The 20,980-nt window shown below is 45.1% G+C and overlaps 1 protein-coding gene across 3 annotated transcripts in view; it reads left to right on the forward strand.

Annotated features, from left to right (window-relative positions):
- Positions 1 to 20,980, forward strand: part of LOC120943363 (ankyrin repeat and fibronectin type-III domain-containing protein 1-like) — a 407,577-nt gene that overhangs the window by 314,556 nt on the left and 72,041 nt on the right. For all 3 annotated transcript variants that reach the window (XM_040356610.1, XM_040356611.1, XM_040356612.1), the window contains 2 exons: positions 15,822 to 16,023; positions 19,604 to 19,811. In XM_040356610.1, the coding sequence (XP_040212544.1) occupies positions 15,822 to 16,023; positions 19,604 to 19,811 (410 nt within the window). The remainder of the gene's footprint in view (positions 1 to 15,821; positions 16,024 to 19,603; positions 19,812 to 20,980) is intronic.

Raw genomic sequence — 20,980 nt, forward strand, 5'->3', positions numbered from 1 at the left:
CCATTTCTGAAAGCAATTAGAAATATGTGCATAGCAGGGTCCCATTGTATAATATGATAAGATTGACTCTGCAGGCAGTAAACCAAAGACTTCTCTAACAGAACGGAGTGTAAACTCTGAGACAATGCCTTCTGGCAGGCATTGGTGAGTACATGCCACATCTTGCCAGCAATCTATGGAGATAAAAATAAACCACCAAATTTCTGCACAGGTGAGACCAGAAAAGCTTCTGGCAACAACACAATAGGATGGATTGTGGACAGTGAGGATAAGCATAGAGTTGCCGCGCTAAATATTAAAACATGCAAATAAAAAAGTGGCAAAAAAAAATAATCAATGGATAATGAAAGTTCATAAATAGTTAATAGTGGTGAAAATTAAAGTGCAAATCACAATAAACGCATAATCAATGTATAATGAGAGTTCAAAAATAGTCCATGGTGGTGAAAATGAAGTGCAAATCACAACAGTTCTTTAAAAGTGCATCCAGAATGGATAAACATGATCACCCAGATGTGCCGCCACCAAAAAATTAACAAAATGCCTCCTTACCAGAAAAACTGGACTCTGCCTTTTTCAACCAGGGTGCCCAGCAGTGGCGTTGCTAGAGGGTGGCTACTGGGGCTATAGCCCCGAATCTGGGGCCCATAGCCCAGAGTTTCTAGGGCAGGGGTCGGCAACCTGTGGCCCACCACCACTAAATTGTGGGCACCTGGCCCGAGGACATTTTCGCTACTGTCCTCTTCATTGGACAGCAACGAGTGTCCGGCATCACAGGGCTGGATGGGAATATGAACTTCTGGAGTAAACTATGCACATTAAACAGCATGTGATTGGTTGCTGGGCAATCCTAGCAAACACTCACCAGCCTGTTAATGTGAAAAGTTAATTCAATAGTTTCCACCCGATAGTGAATTAGAATCACTTGCAGAATTGAGCGCTAGTGATTTGTGTGGAAATTCGTCATCAGACACTAAGGCCTCATGCCCACGGACGTTTTTACAGCCACTTTTCTGAGCGTTCTTTGCAGCTTAAAAACTGCTCTCCATGTTAGCCTATGGCCTCATGCCCACCATGAAGTTTTTGAGCTGTAAAAAAAAAAACAGGACCAGTGCTTTCTGTCTGGTATGGATCTTAAGGGCAATCCCCCACACCAAAAACAAACAGCGTGGGGGTCCCCCAGGATCCATACCAGACTCTTATCCGAGCATGTAGCACGGCAGGTCAGGAAAGGGGGCGAGTGAGCCCCAGCCCCCACCCCCCCTCCTAGACCATACCAGGTCACATGCCCTCAACATGGGGGGGTTGGTGCACAGGTATCAGCAATTTTTATTTTTGCGGGGTTCCCCTTCAAGATTCACCGCACACGAGTCGCCCTGCAAGTCGGATCATCTTGATCCGACTTCTGGTGCAACCATTGATTTTGAATAGAGAAAGAAAAACGCGACTGAAAGCTAGTGCAGCGAAACTTGCATTGAATTCAATGCAAAAAGCGGAAACATTTTGATTTTTTCCTGGCATCTGTACTAGCTTTACAGGACGTTTTTTAAAACCTCCCTGGGCATGAGGCCTAAAAGTGACGACAGCAACGATTCTGCGACTGAGCAAATTTTTCTCTTTTTTGATTTGACTACATTATTGAATAAAATGCATTAGTATTATTTTTTATAATTATTTATAGTTATTTATTATAATATAATTTATTATTTTGTGTTTCAAACTTTATCATACCCGGGATGTCTACTAGACTCTTGTTTCCACAGATTTAAGTGAGTTATTTCTAAGAATTACAGTCCTACAATATAAATGCAAAATTTCCATGCAAAACAATTGTACCGCTTTGACATTCAGAGATCAAACATATTCATACCGCCAGGGAGGTGAAGGGAGCATTATTATCAGCACTATTATGTGTATAGGCATAGAACAGTCACAGACAGTAAATATGTGGCCATTGAACAGATTGTGTCACTGTAATACAATCTGGCTGGCAGACTGGCAGCCTTCGTCTGGAGATGCCTTTGTGGACAGGCATCTGACACATTTTCTGCATTGACTTTATTGTAATCTCTGCAAACTGTATGCGTGGGCCTACAGTGTATTTTACTTTCTACTAAACATCCTGTTTGTTGAGGATAATACAGGCAACAGGTCTTCTTCAAAATTGGAAATTGTCATCATTCCGCTGTAGTGCAAATAACTAAAATCCAATTGGCCATTGTATGAGCCATTGACATTGTTTAAAGCGGAGGTTCACCCTAATAATCCACCTTTTCAATCTACTTCTCCCCGCGGGAGTAGGCGCACACGAGTTACGGGGTTTCCGAAAGAAGCCGAACATGGAGAGCGCAGGCGGCGTATAGAGCCGACATCTCTGCATGTTCGGCTTCTTTCGGAAACCCTGCAACTGGTGCACGCTTATGCAATACGGGGGGCGGGGCCTTAACCGCCGGGGGGAACAGACGTCAGTCATCAGACGTCAGTCATCTGGGCGACCTCCCAGATGACAATCCCTCTAGGCATAGAAACGCCTACTCCCGCGGGGAGAAGTAGATTGAAAAGATAAATTACAAGGTACGTAAAGCATAAAAAAAAAAAAATTGCGGACTATACTTGTTACGAATGTAAGGAAGTTGGTCAGATATACATGTTATTAGGGTGAACCTAACGGACATTCCCTTGTGCGCGCCCCAGAGGGCGCGGGAGCTCGATTCTGGGAGGATGTCCATGGACGTCCTCCCAGAGTTAAGCAACCGCCTTGTAGACGTATATCGTCTATAGGGCGGTTAGTAAGTGGTTAAAGTACCACATGGGGGGGGGGGGTTTTGTAAAAAATAATGCCTGTCTCCAGGCTAGTGCATGAGATATGTAAACAACCTGTCATTCACAGCAAGGGGGCTGAACAGACCAAGGTTTTTCTCTGTTAGGCCCCGTACACACGGCCGAGGAACTCGACGTGCAAAGCACGTCGAGTTACTCGTCGAGTCTTGGGATGAAGCCGCCGAGGAGCTCGGCGGGCCGCCTTCTCCCATAGAACAACGAGAAAATAGAGAACATGTTCTCTATTTTCTCGTCGAGCTCCTCGGCGGCTCCATCGAGCCAAAACTGTACAGACGACAGAGTTTCTCGGCAGAATCCGGGTTTTGACCGAGTTTCTCGGTGAATTCTGCCGAGAAACTCTGTCGTGTGTACGGGGCCTTAGTCTGTTTTATCTCACTGAACAATAAAAGAGAATTGCTTAGAGCTGAATTAACTCTTTGTGGTAAGACTGGGCACAGATGATAGGAAATCTTTTACTCTACATTGTGACATCCACTTTAATGTTTTATATACCGTATTTATCGGCGTATACTACGCACTTTTTTCCCCTGAAAATCAGGGCAAAATCGTGGGTGCGCGATATACGCCGATACCCGCTTCCCGCGATTCGTTCGAACCACTGCGCCGACATATACCGAGCGCAGTACACTCGGGTATAGTCGGGCAGGCTCGGCTCCTCTCGCGGTCACGTCCTGTGTGTCCTGTATGTCCTTTACGCGAGAGGAGCCGAGCCCGCCCGACTATACCCGAGTGAACTCCGCTCGGTATATGTCGGCGCAGTGGTTCGAACACAGCGCGGGGATCGAGCGGGGAGGACACCACGATGGCCGCAGAAGGACGCCGGACCGGACGAGGCCGCCGATGGACGCGATGGACAACGGGCAGGACGCGATGGACGACGGGCAAGACACCGACGAGGGGCATCCAAACTGTAAGTATTTTTTTTTTGTTGCAGGAATCTTCCTTCAAGTTCGGGGGTGCGCCCTATACACCGGGGCGCGTTATAGCCCGAAAAATACGGTAGCTATACCTACAAAAGGGGCCAGCCTAGAGTCATCTATCAAGACTTCATTTTCTCACTAAAGTTCCACTTTAATTCCTCTGTAGGGTTTTTAGCTATGCCTTGCTTAACGCAGTGGTCAGATTACGAGTTTTTCCCTTGGATCATGAAGAGTTAAGAAGTGTGCATTACCCGAAGAACTGTCAGGGAAAAATATTTTTGTGATCATATTCTCTTCTCTAAATAGTTCTGCTGTTCTGGAGGTATCTAGGACAGGGAGACTAATTAGAGTAATTTACCACTTCACGTGGGGTCAGATATGTTTCACTGGAGAGAGACGGTGGTCAGAAGGTGGGGTGTCTTGTCTGTGGCGAAATCAGCTCCCTGTCCACTCCTAACCCCACCCTGTCGCTAGCAAGCATGTCCCTGATGGCCTTGACTCCTAGCATATTAATCTGCTGGCTCCGGCTGCTCCTGTCACCATAGAAACACCTACAACAGTCTCCTCCGTTGCGATGAGTACCCTAAGACCTCCTCTCCTTAGTGACTTGTTTTTATAAAAGTGTATGCTCCAAATAGAGAAATGTTTGACATTCCTGTTTTTTTTTTCAGGTGTAAAAAGAGAAAGAGGTTCCATAATTCACTGGAAAATATCCAAGGGAAAAACTGGTAGCATGATTTGCTGCTATACATATTTTTAGTATGCAGACAGGAGCAGAGACTTGTTATTCAGCACACATTAATAAATGCTTTGACAGGTACAGCTGACAGCTCTTCTGTGTCATTTATTTAATTGCAGACATCTCCTCCATGCCCTGAACTTCTCTCCTTAAAAATTTGGTGTTTTTTTTTTTCAAATGCCTAAACTGCCGGCTTGTCTGGAAAGTACCAGAGTTCAGAATTTTTGTATGTGTGCTGTGACAAGCATTATTCCTTTCATTTATAGTATATGAATGTCTTTACGTATCCTTTGTGTATCTGTTTGTTGATGTTTGGGCATCAGTAACAGGACTTGTTAGGCCAATTTGCCCTTGCTGAGGCCATTCTTAACCAAGGTTCAGTAGAGCTTTAGGGATCCTCAAGAGGTTGCTAGAGGTTTCCTGAGCTATGGTTAATTGATGTCCCATGTGATGGTGTGTGCATAGTTTAAGGGCCTGTGCCATTTGGCAGAGCCAGCTACATGACATACAGTATATTGTCTGTTTAGCTGTCTATAAGGCTGGTATTCTGACCACCACTGTAATGGGGGTATTCTTCCCACTGATCACCAATGCAGGGGGCAATAGTGCTAGCGGTTCCTTCAGTTGTGGTTAATTGACTTCCTATCTGATGGTGCCCTCATATTTCCAGGTCCATCCCCACTTGGTAGAGCCAGTAGCAGGACACTGATGGTTGTAAGGTTGGCATTGTAATCAGCACTGTAAAGGGTCATTCTTCTCACTGACCACCAATGTATGGGGCATTGGTGTTTGGGGTTCCTTGAGTTATGGTTAATAGACTTCCGATCTAATTGTGCCTTCGTACTATCAGGTCCGTCCCCACTTGGTGGAGCCAGTAGCAGGACACTGATGATCTTTTTAGCTGGCTGTAAGGTTGGCTTTCTACTCATCACTGTAAAGGGGCATTCTTCTCACTGACCACCAATATATGGGGCATTGGTGCTGGGGGTTCCTTGAGTTATGGTTAAAGGGGTTGTAAAGACAAAAATATTTTCCTCTTAAATTTAAGCCTGACAGTAGCTGATAAAGTAAAAAGTAATGTTTTGCATTGTAACTAGTTTGATACCTGTTGAAATCGAGCTGTTTTATTCACCTCCAGCACTCCTGAATTGTTGTTCTCACTGACTTCCTGGTTTGCGGTGCGCATTCATTCTTGCTACATCACGGCCTAATGGGAACTACAGTTCCCATTAGGCTTAGCCTCCATGCCTGTGAGGGATAAGAGAGCATCTTCACGCAGGGCTGTAGTCATAGGGAGGGGGTGAGCACATTCTGCTTTCCACCATGCAAAACGGCTCAGATGCTGGTGGAAAGCAAGAAGAGGAGAGACAGGAAATGGCATTTTCAAACCTGGATTACTGTATTTTGGAGGTCAAAAGGAAAAACGAGGTAAGTGATATTTAAATGCTCTAGCTTACAGCAATCAATTGATCTAATAAAAAACGAACCTTTAGTGTTCCTTTAATTGACTTCCTATCTGATGTTGCCCTCATATTTCCAGGTCCGTCCCCACTTGGTGGAGACAGAACACTGATGATCTTTTTAGCTGGCTGTAAGGTTGGCCTTCTATTTATTACTGTAAAGGGGCATTCTTCTCACAGATCACCAATGTATGGGGTATTAGTGCTAGCGGTTCCTTCAGATGTGGTTAATTGACTTCCTATCTGATGGTGCCCTCATATCTCCAGTTCTGTCCCCACTTGGTGGAGACTGAACACTGATGATCTTTTTAGCTGACTGCAAGGTTGGCCTTCTATTTTTCACTGTAAAGGGGCATTCTTCTCACTGACCACCAATGTATGGGGAATTGGTGTTTGGGGTTTCTTGAGTTATGGATAATTGACTTCCGATCTAATTGTGCCTTCATACTATCAGGTCCGTCCCCACTTGGTGGTGGGGGTTCCTTGAGTTATGGATAATTGATTTCCTATCTAATTTATCTAATTGTGCTTTTATACTATCAGGTATGTATCAAGACACCGATGATCTTTTTGGCTAACTGTAAGGGTGGCATTCTAACCACCACTGTAGGTGTGCATTCTTCTCACTAAACACCAATGTTAGCAATATTTTCTTAATGACCCTTGTGGACTTATCCTAGCAGGGGTTCTCTGAGACCTGAAAATTATAATTTTTTTGTGCATGCATATGTAGCACTACCCCTGGAGGGTGGCATGTTACCTTTATGGCTCCTCCGCCGTCTTAGGGGTGTATGGTGAATGTAGCAGTAACGGAATGTCCACGACAGGTGTCTTTTCTGTGCTCTTTATTACCCAGCCGGGTAAAAACAGTAAACTTGTGGTGAAAGGTAGAGTTGAAAGGAGAAGGAGAACAGCAGATTCAGGCGTAGTAATAGGGTGTAACACTTCTTTCGCCACTCCTGCCTGAGTGGACTTAGTGTACCTGGACAGGCCTCTCTCACTGACCTGGCAGCCAGAGTATCACTCGAACCTTTAGGGAAAAGTCTCTGCCACAGACCCTCCTGGAATGGACTTGAACCTTTAGGGAGAAGTCTCTGCCACAGACTCTCCTGGAGTGGACTCAGAGAAAAACCTCTGCCACAGGCCCTCCTGGAATGAACTTGATTATGGAGATGATCCTCCTCGATAGAATTTTACCTGGATCTCCTTCAGATCGTTTTCAGGTACCGACTGACAGGTAACCAGCCTCTCAGTGTCCGGCTACCTTGATCCCTAGTGGTTTGTCGAGACCCTATTGGATCGCCAGCCTCTCATTGGCTCTCCAACATGGTCCCGGAACCAGGAACACCGCATGGCACGCGCACCCCGGCCTGGAAGGCCATTACGCCGGGGCGCCGTGATTCAGTCATCCTAAAGGTGGGTGCTGCACTCGAAATAGACAACCCCGACCAAATGGCGTCTGTCCCATAAATACCCTCCCCCAGCATGCACAGCAAGGAATCTCCCTCCTGATTGGCTGCTAGGGAAGAGCACCCAACCCTCAACTCCACTGCTGCCACCTATTGTCCTGGGGTGGGAATAGCACCCCAGAAGCAACAAAATGAGCCCACAGCACAGCCAAGCTGAGACATAGACACAGATTTAAACACGTTAACTGGATCAGAGTCAGTTAACACTCTGATCCCCCTCTAAATTTAACTAGGACCGGTACTTTGAAGTAACCAGGCGCTACACATAGTTCTAGGGTCAATGCCAAATTATCTTTTTAGCTGGTTAAAAAGGTGGCATTCTGACCACCGCTGTAAAAGGTGTATTCTTCCCACCAATATAAGGGGCATCTTTCCTACTGACCCTCAATGTATTGCTTTTTTCAGGGGTTCCCTGAGACCTGATAATAAATTCCAAGGACTCCTCTGGGGTGATAAAGTTGAGAAACATTGGGTTAGAGAGTAGGCATACAAAATATCACTACAATATTCTTAAAAGTTCATAGTACCTTAGCCTATCTCTGTATTAGCTATTGTATTTCTCTGCACAGTAAAGGAAGAAACCTGAACATCTAATACATTACAGAGTGTGCAGAGAGAACCCAGGGTTGACCTTCTTGGTGTTTTGCTGTTATTCCACTATCCAATTACAAGATTACAGTACTCGACCAAGCTCTATTGCTTTAACTGCAGTAGAGAAAAGTGGGGTCAGAATCTCTGTGCTGACTAACAAGGGGTACTCCATTTGAAAACTAGCCGAACAAAATAAAGCTGACCTTATAGTGCAGTGCAGATGAATTAATCTTCTGCAGAGGCTATTATATTTTGGCGGCCGGTGCAACCGGCCATCAAAATATCTGCACAGTGTCTGCATCTGATTGGATGTACACATTGTTTCCTTGAAAAGTTTCCAGCAGGGCCCTTCGACACCGAATGATCGACTTTTGCCGGCGAGGGGTGGCAGGGACACCCGATGAGGAATTTTTTTCTGGTTCATTAGGAACTGGGTGAAATTTGTAGTGTATGGCCAGCTTTACACTTGTTCTGGCAGGTAAAACACCTCATACTCATATTTCTGCTGTGAATTAAGGTGTTAGCCCTTACCTTTACTTTAGATGTTTTGTTGTTAGTAGTAGCCTAATAACTTTATATAAAACCCATGCAGTACTTATGCATGGACACGAATGGCTTGCATCACCTACTGGCTTCCTTTCAGGAGTGAGGACTGATTTCATACAACAGTATGTACTGTACCTTGTGCCCTATGGCCAATTACTGACACAGTAAGTGAAGATAATCTTTTTAACAGGGTCATAAACAGTTAAAACCTGACAGATGTTGTAGGCTTTCCCTGCTCTAGCCCAAATTTTTTTTTTAAGTAGAGTAATTTTATGGGTTGTTTTCCAATGTTGCAGGTAATGAACAGTCCTTTTTATGGTATTAAAAAGTTAAGGTGTGGTTGCCCACGGGTATTGACTTGCAACAGATGCCATCAACTGTGCAATGCCTACCAACCCAGTCACCGGCCAGGTCTACCAATGACTTTTAATTGTTCAGCCATCTAAATGAAGTTGTGCAGGGGAAGAGCTGTTTTGCCTTACTTTATTTAAAATTTACTGTCTATGGTAGTAAGTAACAGCAGTAATGTTGCATCAGGACAAGATTTATAATCATTTTAGTAGATTGGCTTTTAAATGGTTTTTGATTTTTCAAAGAAACAGCGGCAGTCATTCCATGCAACATTTTCATCCCTTCTAAATGTAGACTGCAGTAGGAGTGAATGGCAGTGCATTTTATTATTACCTGATTGATCAGGGTTGCAGAGTGATGCCTCGTACACACGACCAGTTTTCCCTTCGGGAAAACTGCCATGACAGCTTTTGGCTGGGAAAACTGGCCGTGTGTATGCTTCATGGCAGTTTTCCCAACAGGAAAACCGCCGGGAATCCCGGCAGGAAAAATAAAAACATGTTCTCTTTTTTCCTGCCGCGATTCCCGTTGGTCTTTTTCCCGGCAGTTTTCCTGCGATGGAGCATACACACGGCCGGGTTTCCCGGCCAAAGCTCTCATGGCAGTTTTCCTGCCAGGAAAACAGGCCATGTGTAGGGGGAAAAAGCTGCCGAGCCGGTTCTCGGCTTTCCCCTCGATTTTTCCCCAGTGGTAAAAAGTCCACCGGGAAACCCGTAAGTGTGTACGAGGCATTAGAATGGAAGGAGACAGAGGGAGTTGGAAATCCTTGTCTTGCAGGATCGCATGCTGAGGGAACGCAGGATCACATGCTTTGGTGTTCCCTAAACACAGTTGACCAGCATGAAGGGTTTGTCTTAGGGACATAACTAGCATAACCAGCATGAAGGGTTTGTCTTAGGGACATAACTAGCATATCTGGCACCTGGGGTGTATTATTTTTTTTAACCCTCTCTATAAATCTATTTTTAGTTATCAGTAAATTATATATCATGCACGCTTGAGGGTGTGGAGTATAATTAGCTGGTGGGGGGCAGATAGCAGCAGTTGTATGTATAGTTGCACTTTTTTGCAGAGATACTGATAGAATGTGCAAACATTTAGAGATGCTATGTCCCACATGGTTACCAATGTTTGAAAAAAAAAGGGGGATGCAAAAGGGGGTATCAAGAAGAGGCATGGGAAATAAAGGGGTGTTGCGTCACAGAGAATGGTGTGGAGTGTTAGAGTATCACCCTATTTGTGTAATAAATGTCATTAGCAGTAATGGTAACCTCCAGCATTGGTGTATTGATCAGTCATGTGTTGCCATCAGTCATCAGCCCTAGATCAGTCATGAGTTGCCATGGTGTGAGTGGCCTGCCTGCCACCACCATAGCAAAAAACAACATTGTGTGTCCTGGCCATAGAATGTAATTGGTTGTTATGGTGCTGGCGGTGGTCCCGTCAGCACCGTGGCAACTGATGATGCTGATCCAGAGCAAGCTGTGTCTGATGATTATGGCATCCTGCTGAAACCCAAATGCCACCCTGGATGACAAACACAAATGCAGCCAATATAAGAGATCCAGAGTAGCCCTTTATGTTGCATCTGTTATAAACATTTATATAGTAGGTAATATCATGGCTACAAATAAGATTAATAACAAATCAACATTCTGTCGCAGACTGGTTAAGTAACTTGACTGATAAAAAATGTGCTGCATACCCAGGAGAAGCACACTGAATGGATTAGCCTTGAATGTCTCTATTGTGTTTCCTGTGTGTCCTATAACCTGGAGATCCATTAAACCGACCCTTTCAGAAAGAAAGGATAATGCAGTCCTGCAGAGAATAGAACGCTCACTATCGCCCTAGGCCATGGAAATGTATTTTATGATGGAAAATGTGAAGCGAACACTGAGAGACCCAGCAAGCTGGGTTAGGGGAGTGTATGGACTGGGAATGTGCGGCCCTTGTAACCCCGACCCTGTGCTGATTCCAGTCAGCCTGGTGCCGAGGTTCAAGTTTCACTCTGGAGAATGAAAGTAGCCATATTTAGCATGAACTTGTACTGGCCACGAGGGAAGAGAAGGGAGGGGTGGAGGAAATAGCGGGGCTATAGAAAAAGACAGCAACCAATGTCTGAGAAGGAGAATTATCTGAGCTCTGCTGGAAAGGGACATCCATAGAAAGGCAATCTACATTACCGTGCACTAAAATATACAGCAATTAGCCAGATTATATGCCACCTGTTCCGCAGACAGGGTATGGCTTCTACAATTAGCTTGGTCAATGTAAAAGTGCATTATTGGGTGCTTTATATAGTCCTGAATAGCAGCAGGGGGCACTTTAGGGTGATGGCTTATAAGTGTCAGCCTGCTATATTCCTGTCAGTGGCCGTGACATGACGACGATCATGCCACCAACACTCCAGATCGGCCATTCAGTTGAACGTCTTGCGCTGCAGAGATCCAAAAAGTATGGGTTTGTTTCCCTACACTAGAGACAGTCCGCAGCATTCTTGCCTGTCTCCAGCTCTGTATTTAAAGGATTTCAAGTGGCACAGTCTCCAGAACAAATTCTTGCATGAGGATACGTTTTTTACAAAGATATGTTTGTACCGTTAACTCCACAAGGCCTTGCTCAAAGCAGACTCTTTCAATAAACCTATGACAGTGTAGTCCAGCACTTAGCTAGTTAATGATTCTAAAAAATATGGCTTTGCTGGCTACTGTAAATCAAAGGTGGGTTCTTAACGATCAGATTAAGGGTGCCAGGGTTACAATAACATTTCTCTGAAGGAGGAGACGTGTTGTGACACAGCTGTGTAATAAACGTGTTCATGAGGTCAGTGGACCGTGCCACGCGCAGAAATAAATTCTGTCTGGTGTATATACATCTGTCTCTTCTATGAAACAAACCCTTTGTGATGGAGTTCTTCCTCACCTTTATACACAACACTAGCTTGAAAATGAAGACGCATGTAGTCAGGAAGGACAGCATTTCGTTTGATGTAATTTTTAAAAGTGTGGTCTTGTATTATGAATGTGCTAGGATCCTTCAACCTATGTTCCATATATACAAATTTAGTGTATGTATGTATCTAAATATCCCTGTAGTCATATCCGACTGCAACTTTACGGGCCAGCTCTCCAGGCACCATGGCTGATGCTTGAGGCCCCGTACACACGACTGAGTTTCTCGGCAGAATTCAGCCAGAAACTCGATCGGAGCCGTATTCTGCCGAGAAACCCGGTCGTGTGTACACTTTTGGCCGAGGAAACCGACGAGCATCTCGTCGGGCTAAATAGAGAACATGTTCTCTATTTCCTCGTTAGTCAAACTTGGCTCGCCGAGATCCTCGGCGGCTTCACAAGGAACTCGACGAGCAAAACGATGTGTTTTGCTCGTCGAGTTTCTCGGATATGTGTACGGGGCCTCAGAGTTTATACCACATGTGTCAACGCAATGCCGGCAGGCCAAATCCCACCCTCAAGGCCATTTCATGTGGCCCTTGCACCTCTCCTGCAGCTGTTGAACCCCCTTTTTCTCCACCCTCACCTGGTTTCAGCAGGAGAACAGAAGTCATCGGCCAGATTTTGTACTTCTCCATGCAGCCACAGAGAGGCTCGTCTCTGCCCCCCGTTTCAGTAGCTGGCGGCAAAGAGGAACTTTATTGGAGACTGCTCAGACAGAACACCATGGCAGAACAATGTTCTGTCTGGGCAGTCTCCAATAAAGTTTCCTGTGGATGATACCAACGGTGTGCAGTCCTCTTTTTCAGTCTTGCATCATCTACTACAAGAGTGTGTTCCATGCCAGTCAGTTAAAGTTTCTTCCCCGTCACTCAGTAATGGATCAATATACAGAACATTATATATCATAGCCAATTAGTACACACCTACTAGGGCCAATTAATCTACCAGCATGTCTTTAATGTATGGGAGGAAACAGAACTTCCTGAAGTAAACTCACACAAGCAGAGGGAGATCATGCAAACTCAATGTGGCCTGGTTAGGATGCAAACCAAGAACCCTAGTGCTGCTAGGCAGGGGATTCTAATGAATGAACATACCATTCGGGCTTTTTCAACTCTCAGTCATTCTGTGGGGTAGCTCCCTGGGCACCATGTCTGATATGCTTCAGAACATTTGCCATGAAATGTTCTTGCCATTTTTTTACAACATACTGTAGGTCACCTGGCCTTTCCTCAACCCTCTCTAGTTGTAAAGTTAGGGACTGGTATGCGGAATGTGCGTAGACAATTTGTACACACATACTAGGGCTAATTTAAGATAGGAGCCAATTAACCTATCAGCATGTCTTTGGGGTGTGGGAGGAATTTTGAGTAACCAGGGGAAACCCACAAAAGCACAGGGAGAACATGCAAACTCCATGCAGGTAGCATCCTGGTTGATATTCGAACCCTAGTGCTGCAACGTAGAGGATTCTGATGAATGTATGTATTAATTCAGTCTTATCTGACTCTCTGTGATTATGTGGACTAACCCTCTGTGCACCATGTCTGATATGTTTCAGAGCCTTGTCCATAGAATTTTCTTGGCAATTTTCTTTTCTTCTCTAATTCCTCAGTTTTGGACCGGTATAATACATTTTCATAGCCAATTTTTTCACACGTACTAGGGCCAATTTAAAACAGGGGCAGATTACCTACTAGCATGTCTTTGGAGTATGGGAAGAAACCAGAGAACCCGGAGTAAACTCACACAAGCACAGGGAGAACCATGTCCTGGTGGTGATTCGAACCAAGGCTACTAGTGCTACAGAGCAGGAGTTTCTGATAAGCGTATATACTGTATCCATTCATTGTTATCCAGCTCTTGGCTATGCTTGTTTTTTTTATTGGCTAGAACTCTGGTCACCTTGTCTGATATCTTCCATAGAATTTTCTTAGCAAATTTTTTTTCGAGGAAAGCCGCCAGGTTAACCTCACAAGCTCGCTAATTGCTCAGCTTAAGGTTGACATGCAGGAGCAAATTAACTTATTTGGAATGTGCGGTAAAACCAGGGTACCCAGAGTAATCCCACACAAGAACTAGGAGAACATGCAAACAGTGTCCTGGTTGGGATCGGATCCAAGGACCACAGCTGCAAGGCATACGTCCTGATCACTAAGTCTCTGTGCTTCTGATGTATAGTCGGCTTATTACCTATACATTTTTGTAGTGCATTTGTACCGTATTGCATGTATTAGCTTAAAGCCAGGTAACTACAGTGTCTTGAAAAAGTATTCATATCCCTTGAAATTTTCCACATTTTGACATGTTACAACCAAAAATGTAAATGTATTTTATTGGGATTTTATGCGATGGACCAACACAAAGTGGCAAATAGTTGCGAAATGGAAGGAAAGTGATATTCAAAAATGTTTACAAATAAATATGTGAAAAGTGTGGCATGAATTTGTATTCGGCCCCCAAGTCAATACTTTGTAGAACCACCTTTTACTGCAATTACAGCTGCAAGTCTTTTTGGGGATGTCTCTATCAGTTTTGCATATCTAGAAAAAGGGACATTTTTGCCCATTCTTCCTTACAAAATGTCTCAAGCTCTGTCAGTTTGGATGAAGAGCATCTGTGAAAAGCAATTCTCTGTCAGGAACCATGAATCAGACGGAGACAGAAAATGCAGTAAATATCACACCTTTACTATAGTGGGAAAAATGGTACAAATAACAAACGTAGTCAAAACATAGCCAGGGTTCGTAATCAAAGTGGGTGGTCAGTGAAAGCCAGTAAATCTGGAAGCCAGAGATCAGCGTAGTCAGAGACAGCAAACAGGATCAGGAACCATAAGGGATGTCAGCCAGGCAAGTCTTAAACAGGAACACAGCAGAGAATCTACAGATATGTTGACCAAGGCGAAGGCATGGAGGAAATAGTTTAAATAGCCTTAAGGGGCTGGTTGACAAGCAGGAAATGATCACCAGGTGAGGCACTGTGGAATGATGAGTGCTGGAAATTAACCGACAGTTGAGCGCTGAGAAGGGAGGGCTCAGTCCAGCCCTGACATTTTCAAGTCTTGCTACAGGTTCTCAATTGGATTTGGTCTGGACTTTCTAACACACGAATATGCTTTCATCTAAACCAGGAATATGCAATTAGCGGACCTCCAGCTGTTGCAAAACTACAAGTCCCATCATGCCTCTGCCTCTGGGTGTCATGCTTGTGGCTGTCAGAGTCTTGCTATGCCTCATGGGACTTGTAGTTCTGCAACAGCTAGAAGTCCTCTAATTGCATATCCCTGATCTAAACCATTCCAGCATAGATCTGGCTGTATGTTTAAGGTAATTGTCCTGCTGGAAGGTTAGCCTCCACCCCAGTCTCAAGTCTTTTGCAGACTCTAACAGGTTTTCTTCTAAAATGTCCCTGTATTTGGTTCCATCCATCTTCCCATCAACTCTGACCAGCTTCCCTGTCCCTGATGACAAGCATCCCCACAACATGATGCTGCCACCACCATGTTTCACAGTGGTGATGGTGTGTTCAGGATGAACTTTTGTAGGCAAAGGTCAAATCAACTTTATTTTTCAATCATTGCGATGAGTAAATTCGAAGGAGCAGGATAGAAATTTTTTATTTTCTATACTTTAAAAAAACAGTTTTTTAACAGCAAATGATACCCTGGGCTCAGAGGGAGTGGTTTACATGATCCTTGTCATTATTCAACCTGAAAGACTAGTGGTGGAAAGAAATTACTTTGAGGGACATCTCTGGGTTGAAGGTGAGTATCACAAGAAAAGCTATTTGTTTTCTATAACTGGGCTGTGAATTTTTGTTTTTATAACTCGGGTTCTGCCTAAGGGCTGAATTTTCAGAGCTGCATAAGCCTAACTGTTAAATGTTTTCTTTGCAGCTTTAGTATGTATTATATTGTCTAATTAATTTTTCTGTCTTCTGTTTAGGTCTTCATCTCCAAAGATGACACAGCAGGTGAAGGACCTCCAGCTGGCACAGACCAAGAAGCCGTCAGGGCCCTCCTCGCCCAACGCTGCCAAGAGGCTGTACAGGAACCTGTCTGGGAAGTTCCGGGTGAACTACACATCGTTCGATGAAGGCAGCTTGGCGGCACGAAATGAAAAGGAGAGGCTGCGGAAGTCATGCCTTGTATGTCACTTAGGAATATTGGGGGTTATCCACAAAGCCGCGGCGCAACGTAACTTTTCGGATTTAAGTTACTCCGCCGCAAAATTCTAAAGTTAGGTGCCGATCCACAAAGCCCTTACCTGGAATTTTGCGGCGCTGTAACTTAAATCTGTCCGGCGCAAGGCGTTCCTATTCAAATGGGCGAGTCCCATTTAAATTAGGCGCGCTCCCGCGCCGGACGTACTGCGCATGCTCCGTCGGGTAAATTACCCGACGTGCATTGCGCTAACTGACGTCGCTCCGACGTCATTTGCTTAGACGTTAACGTAAATGGCGTCCAGCGCCATTCACGGACGTCTTACGCAAACGACGTAGAATTTAAAATTCGACGCGGGAACGACGGCCATACTTAACATGACTTAAGACAACTAGGGCTTAGCCCTAGTTTTACGCGGCGGAACTCGCCGTAACTGGTCATTTGCATATTCTACGCCGGCCGGAATGGCCTCGCCACCTAGCGGCCGGCCTAGAATTGCATCCTTAAGATCCGACAGTGTAATTCAATTACACATGTCGGATCTTCGTCCTAACTATGGGAAACTGAGTCTGTGGATCAGTTCCATAGTTAGGACCAGGGATACGACGGAGTAACAGCAGTTACTCCGCCGTATCTCTTTTGAGGATCTGGCCCATTGATGCTGATGCAAGAAGGTTGTTTTATGAATGGACAATTAGAGGGTGTTAATGGCATTTACATTCATTTCCACATAACTATAGATAGATAGCAGAAATATATATCACAGCATAAATCCAGTGAAACCTGTAGAAAAGTAAAGCTTTTATAATTAGGAAATAGGCAAACTGGAGATTGTATGTCGTTTCATAAACTTTTGTTTCTGGTTTTGGATAGAGGGGTCAGGGATGAGTTATAAAGTTCCCCTTAATTCCTATCTATTAAAATGGGGCCAACAAAACGTGTGTTTAAATCTTTCTAACAGAGTCCCAGATGGCAATAAAAACCTAACCAGGGTTCTTATCATTTTCCACTCTATTCAAAATAAGAAAACATTGTTTTGGTTGAACATATGCTTTAAATGTAAATGCCAGACAAATATAAACGTTAAATTAATCAATTAATAGGATCTGAATGCGCTATACATCATTACCGTATATACTCGAGTATAAGCCGAGTTTTCCAGCACATTTCTTTGTGCTGAAAATGCTCCCCTCGGCTTATACTTGAGTCACCTTTTTGCGCCTGATCTCCTGATCCCCACTCTTCCTCTACAAGTGTACAACGTTTGTTGTCCAGGGGGACCTTGGGCCGGGGAGTTTTTTCAAAGCCGGGCACCCCTTACATAGACTCATATGTTAAACGGTAATTTCTCCGGTGACTTTTGGGACCCAGTACCGGCTGGTCGTAGGTTCTCTGGACCCCATGTAGCCCCACTCTTCCTCTACAAGTGTACAAAGTTTGTTGTCCGGGGGACCTACGGCCGGGGAGCTTTTTCAAAGCCGGGCACCCCTTACATAGACTCCCATATTAAACTTTAATTTCTCCGGTGATTTTGGGGACCCAGTACCGGCTGGTCATAGGTTCTCTGGACCCGAAACTTGGCACTCATGTAGCCCCATTTCTCCTCTACAAGTGTGCAAAGTTTGTTGTCTGGGGGACCTACGGCTGGGGAGCACCGATTTTTCAAAGCCAGGCACCCCTTCCATAGACTCTCATGTTAAACATCAGTCTAGTCATGGGCACAGTGAGGCATGGGCACAGTGAGGCATGGGCACAGTGAGGCATGGACACAGTGAGGCATGGACACAGTGAGGCATGGACACAGTGAGGCATGCACATGGGCAAAGTGAGGCACAGTGAGGCATGCAGATGGACACCCTAGGCTTATACCGGTACTCGAGTCAGTACGTTTTCCCAGTTTTTTTGTGGTAAAATTAGGTGCCTCGGCTTATATTCGGGTTGGCTTATACTCGAGTATATACGGTAATTGTTTTTTGGAACTCATGCAATGTAAGTATCTGGATTTAACTTGACATCGACCTCTTAAAAGCCCCTGTACAGTGGAGCTCAGATTATGAAAAGGAGAAGCAGCAAGATGTGCTGTAGTTCTCATTTTAAAAATACTGCAGTGTTTAAATCACACATCTCTACAAGTCAGTAAGGCCACTTTGATATGTACCGGTTTAGCAAAATTGTTTCCAGAGTCAGCTTTCATTTTTCCTGGGCCCAGGGCTGGTGCAAGAATTTTTGACACCCTAGGCAAAAACCAAATTTTGCTGCCCCCATTGGCTCCACCCAGGACCGCAATCAGGGGGGTACAGGCATTACACTTTTAAGGGGCAACTTGCCGCAGGGAGCCGCTCCCCCCCCCCTGTTTCTTTATTTTAATAAAAAAATATTTTTACGTCTGACCCCCCACCCTTTAGCAACTCGTCTGACTTTAGCAACTTATGGCATGAGAGAGAAGAGAAGACTTGACTTGACTTTGTTTTGTTTGTCAGCACCAACCTCCCCCCCCCCCCCATCCCGCTTATCATCTCACAGAAGGAGAGAGAAGAGATGACCCTTTCATTACCTACCAAAACCCCCCCTTCCCCCCCGCTTATCATCTTGCGGCAGGAGAGAGGAGGAGACCCCCCCCCCGGTTTTCTGCTCCAGGGGGGCCCTGCCCAAAGCTGTGTAAGGGGCCCCAAAATTTTTAATGGCTGCCCTGGCTCCATCCGCTTTGCCCTGCCCATGTGACAGGAGGCAGCGCTATACAGGAAGCATCAGCTCTGCTTCCTTTAACGCTGACTCCAGTGCTGCGCTGCGCCTCCAATTACACTACCAGCCAGACGGAGCAGCTGCCTGAGACTGAGTTAGTTACATGCTGCCGCCTGCAGAGCATGCAGAAGCGGAGGGAAATCAGCAGCCGGGCGCCCTAGGTGGCTGCCTAGTTTGCCTAGTGGTAGCACTGGGCCAACACCCTGCTCACTGCACAGAGGTGATAATGCTGTTTCACTGGCCAATCAGGAGGCCAATAGGTGGAATAGGAATAGGACCAGTACCGGGACTGGATCATCCAGCACCCAGGATGCAGATGAGGATCTGCACCTCCGTCCCCCGTGACTAATTCATGATGTAGAATGGGCATACCACCCGGAACTCATTCTCTGCCCGCTTACTCTAGCTGCCCATGGTTGGCATTGAGTGCATGCTGCACATGAGTGGCCAGTCACATGTTTTCTTATAGCTAGAAGGTAATTGCGCATTCATGGCGTGTTTTCAAGTCAGTTGTGGGCAGATAAGGTGAAAAATGTTTGAGCACGCTGTGAGAGCCCACTGTTTGCCAGCCACTTATCTGGAGCATGCGGTGGGTGCCCTCCTTACCACTGTGCCCAGGGCGACTTTCCCCTCCTGCCCACCCCTTGTTCCAGCCTTACATAGGACGATTAATTGCTAAAGGAGGAACTACATGTACCACCTGTCTGGCTATGCAGTATGAACAATGTAGGTAAATGATACGCACTGTCTTTAACTGTGTATTTAGCTTTTAGTCTGGTGTTTTGCTTTTTCAGGTTCATTCACATATACCTTTTATTGTAGTTTCAGGGGAATTCTGCACTCTTTGAAGCAGTGGAAATGCAAGATCTTGATCGGGTACAAGAATTACTGAAGCAATACAGTGTGGAGGAGCTGGATCTCAACACACCAAATAGCGAGGGCCTGCTTCCACTAGATATAGCGATCATGACCAACAATGCACCCATAGCGAAGACGTTACTGCAGGCCGGAGCAAAGGAGAGCCCACACTGTGAGTAATGTGCACGGAAGGGATGCTCCATTACCTCTACAGAGTTCTTTATGACGGGTTGTTATGCTAATAGTAGCGTAGCTTTGGTTTCAACCACACAGTTTATAGCTTAATTTATAACCCATTATTTCTTTGCAGACAATACTACTTCAGTGTTCTCCACTCTGTCTCTTCACTGCCTCATAATTTATACCAATGGCAACATTATTACGAGGCCTGTTTTTATAGGGCCACAGAACATAAATAACAGGTTGGTTTATGTGTAAATGTTTCAGGAGTTTATAACAAGTAAAGGTAAACTTCAGGCAAATAAAACATGCACGGGGGCTGTGCCTGCACTGCAAAGGTTAATAGCTCATTAGGGGAGTGGAGAAACCATTTTCCTGATCTTCTGCATCCCTACAATGTGGATTGTCCCTTGGTGTCCTCACGTCCAGTGCAGGGTTTTGAACCCCACTCTCTTGATGACACTAGGACCCTAGACTGGTGGAGCACAGGTGTGCAGATGCTGGGGGAACTGATTGCAGTGTGGGCACAGTCCCATTGCAAGGTTCATTTTTCTTTGCCTAGGGTTGGGCTTAAAAGCTAAATATAGCATTAAGGCCTGCATTCTGAAAGTCTCCCCCCGATGGAGGGGTGTGAAATGGGTGGAGGGCAGTGGCGGCTGGTGTTTTTTTTTTTTTTGGGGGGGGGGGTGGCAAACATACACACCACACATAATAGTAATAAATAAATTAATAGTGATCTTGTGCAGTGTTATTATTATACAGGATTTATATAGCGCCAACAGTTTACGCAGTGCTTTACAATTTTAAAGGGAGACAAACAATATAGTTATAATACAATAAAAGACAAGGATTAAGAGGGCCCTGCTCAGAAGAGCTTACAATCTAATAGGGTGGAGCAGGTGATACAAAAGGTTGTAACTGTCGGGAATGAGCTGATGGAAGTGGTAAAAGATTAGTTGGAGATGTGATAGGCTTCCAAAAGGAGATGAGTTTCAGGGATTGCCTGAAGGTAGCAAGAGTAGGGGATAGCCGGACAGGTTAAGGTAGCGAGTTCCAGAGGATGGGAGAGGCTCTGGAGAAATCCTGGAGACAAGCATTGGAGGAGTAGATGAGAGAGCTTGAGAGTAGGAGGTCTAAGTAATGAACTGTCACATACAGTGA

Source organism: Rana temporaria, chromosome 6 (genome assembly GCF_905171775.1).
Source record: "Rana temporaria chromosome 6, aRanTem1.1, whole genome shotgun sequence".
NCBI lineage: Eukaryota > Metazoa > Chordata > Amphibia > Anura > Ranidae > Rana > Rana temporaria.